We start from the raw sequence: 6,857 nt of genomic DNA, 5'->3' as shown, positions 1-6,857 counted from the left end.
ATTTTTGCAATTATGAGAAATAAACAGTAATGTTTAAAGGTTTTTTATTACAATAGACATATTCACTTGTCTTCTGGTTTATTGAAGCAGTATGTCAAACAGCACTTGCCACAATAATGTCTATCAAAGTGGCTAGCCATGAACACTCCGGCCCCACATTCTTCAGATGGACACTCACGGCGTAAGCGGCTGATTTTGCCATTCTCATCCACCTGTAAGAAGCAATCCTCAGTAAATAATCCAGCATTTACTTTAAAAACAGGCTTATCTATAAAGCTGTAATAATTAGAACATGAAAGGTTTTGAGCAACTGCATTTAGAAAGATTCAGGACTCTACAAGATGGAAAGGAAGGAAGGAAAGAAGAGTTGAACAGAGCTACCCATTCTTGATTAAGTTGAGAGTAAAAGTAGAAACTAGATATTTTGGAACTCTCAATAATTGCAACAACCTTTCCCAGGCTGTATATCTAAACTAATGCAATATTCTGTATATGCAACTACCCTTAATAGTATATGGAAACTGCAAAATTCAGCAGGCTGAAAACTGGTATAAAATACAAGATTATGCATGTGCATACCAGCATTAGTTATCAAGCAAAGTTGAATGGGCTACCAGTTTGGGCCTGTGTCTGTGAAACTGCCTCTCTGGTTGTGAACCTGGCATAGGAACTGCCAAATGCTTGATTTTGGCCTATATTGACAAAAGTTTCACTTATGTAGCTCTCAAGCTAGGAAGACAGCAAACAGAAAATATATTGTTTTATTTTTTGCATTTTATATTGCTGTAAATCTAGAGTTTTAGAATAAAGTTGTAGGATAAATTATTAATAGTATAAAACAAATGTAATTTAAAGGTTTTAACTAGTACTATTTATTAATAATTTGATAGTAGCTTCCAAGAGTTCTAGTTCTGCATACACAAAACAGGTTGCATTTGTTGCTGGAAGAAACTGGTTTTCTAGCAAAATAAGCAATCAGCAATAATTTATATTGAATCATATTATTCATATTGGTATGAATTAGTATTGAGTTTGACAGTAAATACACAATATACATTACACATCTAAAGTGGGATTAGAACTCATGGTCTCCTGATTTCTAGCCTGATTATCTTGACTAATATATGAAGCTGACCCTCTTAAAAAATGTATAAATATATACTTAAGCGTACATATACATACATATAAAATTATTGTATTATATATCACCTTGAGTTTTATTTTAAAAGGCAGGCTAAACAAATCTAATATTTTCTGAGAATCTGCAACTTGTTACTACCAGCTCTTTCCCTTGAATTCAAGTCACAATAGTGAAGTTGATTTTACCTTGTAGTATTTAAGGACAGCGAGTTTCACCTTCTTTCTCTTATGTTTATTCTTCTTAGGAGTGGTGTAAGACTTCTTCTTTCTTTTCTTTGCCCCACCACGAAGTCTCAGCACAAGATGAAGGGTCGATTCCTGAGTTTTGGGTTTTTTTAAAGACAAGATTTTTAAGGATAAAAAATAACATCCAGGTTGGAACATTTCTCTGACGCAGCGATAAGCACAGAATTAGACAAGGAAATCAGAGTTTTCTATGCAGTCATGAAGCTTGGTCAAGTCATTCAGCCCAACCTCATTATGTAGCTATTCTGAAAGAGTTTGCTCATCTTAACCTTTCTTAAAGGAAAAAATAGCATATAAATACTTGAAAAATCAGCACAACATAACCAGTACCTAATGAAATGCTAATGCCAGTAAAATAGGCAAATTTGGAAGTTATGAAATCTTGTTTTTTATTATTAAAATCCAAAGTATATAACTGAACCAAATGCAAAATCTGGCCTTTGCCTACTGCATTATGAATCATACTGTCCAAGAGATAATTTAATAATTGAAGAAAAGTCATAGATAATATTTGAAGATTTAATTTTGTCTTCCACTGCTAAAACTTCAGACACGTTATGTGAAAACTCAGCTCTTTGGAAAAGGCTGGAAAGCTGGAAAGAAGTAAGAGGACGAATAGCAGTAAAGTGGATGGACTTAAATTAACAGTGGTGATTGGTGCATCATGGAAGATCTGAAGGATCAGATTAGGGACAGATTGTTATGGAAAAAATCTGCTATGTGTTTGTTATAACTTGAAAATGAAGTGGTAGCACATAAATTGTTAAAACTCCTGGAAACCAAAAACCATTGCCTACCTACTATAGATACTGCAGAAAAAACAGTAATCACAGTACATCATTATGCCTTTCAAAACTCATTCCTGCAAAAATAACCTATTTGCTAAAATAAGACAAACTTACAACTTATGGATTTAGTAATGCTTAAATAAATCACTAATGAGGATGTGGAACTGATGGCAAACAAAATAGAGCAAATTGTGCTAACAGAACCAGGACTTACTCACACAGAATATATAACTATTGCCACAGATACTGGAAGAAGATGGAAGGTGATGTCTGGCATTGGTCTCTTTTGCATATTATGAAAGGTTTCAAACATTTAAATATCTTTTCAAATATTAAAATACCTTTTGGATGTTATAATCAGACAGAGTACGTCCATCCTCCAATTGTTTGCCAGCAAAAATTAAACGCTGTTGGTCAGGAGGAATCCCTGGTGAGAAAAAAGTAAAGGTTTTTGTTTTTGTAATTCATTTATTTAATTGTTTCTTAACCCTATTCAGTTCTGCTTTGTGTAGGGCAGATAAGTTTCAAATCCTATCAGGTTATAAAATAGCACAGTAAATATATCAAATATCTCTTAAGAAACTTATCAATAACTATAAAGCTTTTGGTTATCTTAATTGATCTTTTAAATTTGAAATATACAAGCATATTAAATGGGCTTTTATGGAATGCTTAATGTTCTCTAAGCTTGGTTGTTTGCTTGGAGACATTTCATAACCAAACTAGGTAACATCATTAGTCTAGTGAGTGTGGAGTTCCCAGAGATAAGCAGGGATTAATACCAGGCAAAAATCAAGCAGAAAAATACCCTAATCAAGGATCTCACAGGCTTGTTGAGTATGTTCACCATCTTGAGTACTGTATTTTCCGGTATATAAGACGACTGGGCGTATAAGATGACCCCCGACTTTGGAGAAGATTTGCATGGTTAGAAAGTCGTCTTATACGCCAGAAAATAAGTTATTTTCCGGCGTATAAGATGACTGGGTGTATAAGAGACCCCCGACTTTGGAGAAGATTTGCATGGTTAGAAAGTCGTCTTATACGCCAGAAAATAAGTTATTTTCCGGCGTATAAGATGACTGGGTGTATAAGAGACCCCCGACTTTGGAGAAGATTTGCATGGTTAGAAAGTCGTCTTATACGCCAGAAAATAAGGTATTTTCCAGCGTATAAGATGACTGGGTGTATAAGAGACCCCCGACTTTGGAGAAGATTTGCATGGTTAGAAAGTCGTCTTATACGCCGGAAAATACGGTACGTATTTTTAGCAAAAGTAGATTTAAAATATTTAGCAACTGAAAAATATTAAAAGGTGCTAGTTTAAAACCATGACATGTTAAAGATTACTGCATGCACAACGTTCATTGAAGAAAAAGCAGTTTTCTGTTTTATACATGGAAAAATCCTCTACACTTTCAACACACTCCAGACTAAATGTGACATACATCTGGAAGAATACCATTCAACCAGTGATGGCTGGATCTGTAGGTTGAGATCTGAATAAAAGCAACTCTCCAGCCATATCTCCTATTGTAATAATTACATAATCCATATTTAATTCATTTATAGAGTTACTTCATTTTTTTTCAAATGACAAAAATAATTACTATCAGATTTTAAGTAATGGTATTGTCTTCAATAATTACCTTGACTAGTGTTCCCCAGACTAAAGCTTTCTTACATGTGTGAAATCACCCAACTAGCCATCTGGCTAGTGGATGATGAAAGCAGAGTCTATTACGGCTGGAAGGCAACAGACTGTTAAAAGTTGCTCAATAATATGCTTTTCATGTACATGGGGTGTTTATAAGGGAAGGGAGGAAAGGTGCTAGGGAGAAAGATCAGTGGGACAAGAGCAGTGGCTATGGGAAGGAGGGAAAGGAAGGTGCTGGAAAAAATCAGGAAATAGGTGGGCAGGCTTGATATGCCAATTTAAACTGGCAGTAATGGCTGAGAAAGGAGGGGAAACTGGCAAGCAGGTAATCCAGTAAGATGCCATGCTGACACAGCCCCTGAGGAAAGAGAACAGTTTGCATCAGCCTTGCCCAGCTTATCTATAGGGTAAGGCTTTTATCTAAAGCCAGACAACCAAAGTATTTTAGGCTGTTTCTACTGAATTATGGCTAGCCTGAAACAACTAAGCAAAACTTTGGGAATGTATTGGTTCTGGGTTCAAAATAAAACATTTTTCCATTTCATGCACACACCTAACTGGATTTAGAATTGCAGCGTAAAAGTTTATGCATTGTAATTTTACAAATGTAAGAGTTTTAGTTATGTTTCCATTTATTATTTTCTCCTCTTGATGTAAGCTTCCCAGAGTCATTTAGGACCCAAGCCGTTCCCAAATCTCATAAATAAATTATAGTACACCCACCTTCTTTATCCTGGATCTTGGCTTTGACATTTTCTATAGTATCAGATGGTTCAACCTGTTGTAAAAATTTAAACACACTTGAAGACTTAAAGACTCAAACTAGCTGTAGATATATATTACACATATTATAGTTGGTTGCACTGTCAGCCAGATGTTTGGATTTGGCAGTTTTGCCTATTAATTCCTTCACAATGATCTGGGACAGTCAGATGTTTCATGGTTTTTTTTTTACTATTCCAAGTAAAAATGCCTTTTGCAATTGACTAATAGTGATTTTATCAATGCTCACATTCACATGGTATTCCATTTTTTGAAACTGCACTCAAGATGCCTATTACTAGAGGTACTATAATTGTTTTCATCACAATTGTTCAACTTCCATTTGCAGGTGTTTGCATTTTGTGATTTTTATCAAGTTCCCTCTCTTCTACTCCAGGTATTGGCACTGTCCAGTGTCCAGACTTTTGTCTTTCTTACCAACAATTCTTAATTGTTTTTGGTGGGGTGTTGTGTTGCAGATGTTTGTTTGAATTCTACAGAATTTTAGCTTCTTTTTTAATATTTACAGCTATTGCTGATTTCTCAATTCTGGCTTTATATGCTTATTAAGATACGGTCAAATTAAACAGGTCTATTAGACTATACAATGCTTTACTGTTTCATCTTAAAAGCACTTCTTGTAGTACCTGTTGCCTTTGACATAACTTCAATTCCACCAAGCGTTATGTCTAAAATTCAGTTTAAGCCCTAATTGTATCCCTATATTTGGAATTAAGAGATTTTTTTTCTTTTTTTTACCAAAATGACAAAGCTTTAACGTGATTCATTACATATCAAATGCACAAAAGTTGAGGAAATGCAAAAGCAATAAAACAAACAGGGAAATATTACAGAAATAGTATATTCATAATATTTATTTTGTAATTTAAAATACTACGTGCTGCCCTTCAAAAGGAGGTTTTCCTCAGGGTGGCTTGGATTCAGTATCAATATCATTAAGTATATAAAATAGGAATAGCATAAAATAAATCCTATAAGGGAGTCATAAGGATAGCACAGGATATTGGGTGTAAAAGTAAGGGCTGAGAACATAACACAAATAAAATATTCCATGCTAGCAATTTATCCCATTTTAAAGCTTTAGTTATTTCAGTATTTTTAATCTCCAGGCAAAAAGCAAGTAAAGCTTTTTCTAGCATTACACAAGGAACAAAAGTTCATTTGATTAAATTAATTTTCATTATACAAAAGAAACTGTTTGCCCTTATGTTTTCTTGTGGGTTGGCTACTAGGGAACATGCTGCTAAGAGACCTTTGTTGTAACTTCTTTTTCTGCCTTTGCTGTAACTGCTTTTTACCTACACACTAGAAACAGCACTAAATCAAATCTGCAACTATTTCGGGACTTTTGTGTATGAAAAAAAGCAGAAATTTGAACATTGTAAACTTCCATCTTCTGGATTTCCTGTATAGACCTTCAGTTTTCCAACCAATGCCATCTTTGTCTTAATCCTTTAAGCCTCTGCAAAAATTATAGTCTTCCTATTTACTTTTTTATAGCATTATTCAATTGACGAAAATACCAATTCTCTCCGCTCATTTCCTCGTTTCAACGATCACGAGGAAGAGCCTTCTATTCTGCAGAGAGGCACCATTTTTCCCCAATCTAACAATCCCACGACAAAATACCCATCGCCACTCCAAAAGACAGCGACAGAAAGGTAGAAAGGGGAAGGGAACCGGTTAGAAAAGAGCACCGGTTAGAGATCCGCAGCCTAACAGCCTGGCCGAAACCCATCACATCTCCTGCCTTCCTCACCTCGAGGGTAATGGTTTTCCCCGTTAGGGTCTTCACGAAGATCTGCATGGCGGCGATAGAGCGCCTAGTGATGGTTCTACCTAGAGGGGAATAAACATTGAAAAATCAAGGCTTCGCTCAATGCCAACCCTAAGGGGAAAAAAAAAAAGAAATTCGAAGTAGGCCAAGCGCTCACCCACCACCCGCTCTCAGAATGGCCGACGCCGCAAAGAGAGGCTGCTCGGCTGAGCACGGGGTTTCCCAGCCTTGAAACAAGGCAGAAGGGGCCATGCGTCGCCACCGTAGGACTACAATATCCAGTACTTGTTTCCTTTCGAAATTATTGAAAAGCATGATGGGAATAGTAGTTTTGGTTAAACGGCCGCGCCTATTGGAGAACGTTTACGGCCGATAAGTCGCGGAAGAATCATCAGAATTCTAAGCCGAATGTTAAGTAGACCGGAAGAGGGAGAAAGGAAGTGTGGAGGAAAACTACACTTCCCAT

At 35.9% G+C, this 6,857-nt stretch overlaps 1 protein-coding gene across 2 annotated transcripts; it reads right to left on the bottom strand.

The window, feature by feature from the left end:
* Positions 1 to 27: 27 nt before the first annotated feature.
* On the bottom strand, positions 28 to 6,687 carry RPS27A (ribosomal protein S27a). Of its 2 annotated transcripts, none has more exons than XM_039344366.1 (6): positions 6,549 to 6,687; positions 6,374 to 6,453; positions 4,555 to 4,609; positions 2,516 to 2,601; positions 1,327 to 1,458; positions 28 to 212 (listed from the first exon to the last, which is right to left on the bottom strand). In XM_039344366.1, exons 2-6 carry the CDS (start codon positions 6,419 to 6,421, stop codon positions 63 to 65), a joined length of 471 nt encoding a protein of 156 aa, XP_039200300.1. In that variant the 5' UTR covers positions 6,422 to 6,453; positions 6,549 to 6,687; the 3' UTR covers positions 28 to 62. The 2 variants fall into 2 exon arrangements, with proteins under 2 accessions (XP_039200300.1, XP_039200299.1); XM_039344365.1 differs by having other exon boundaries at positions 6,553 to 6,601.
* Positions 6,688 to 6,857: the final 170 nt, after the last annotated feature.

The sequence above is a fragment of the Crotalus tigris genome, unplaced genomic scaffold, assembly GCF_016545835.1.
Source record: "Crotalus tigris isolate CLP2741 ecotype Arizona unplaced genomic scaffold, ASM1654583v1 scf7180000017903.3850313, whole genome shotgun sequence".
Taxonomy (NCBI): Eukaryota; Metazoa; Chordata; class Lepidosauria; order Squamata; family Viperidae; genus Crotalus; species Crotalus tigris.
This window is presented reverse-complemented; position numbering and strand designations above follow the sequence as displayed.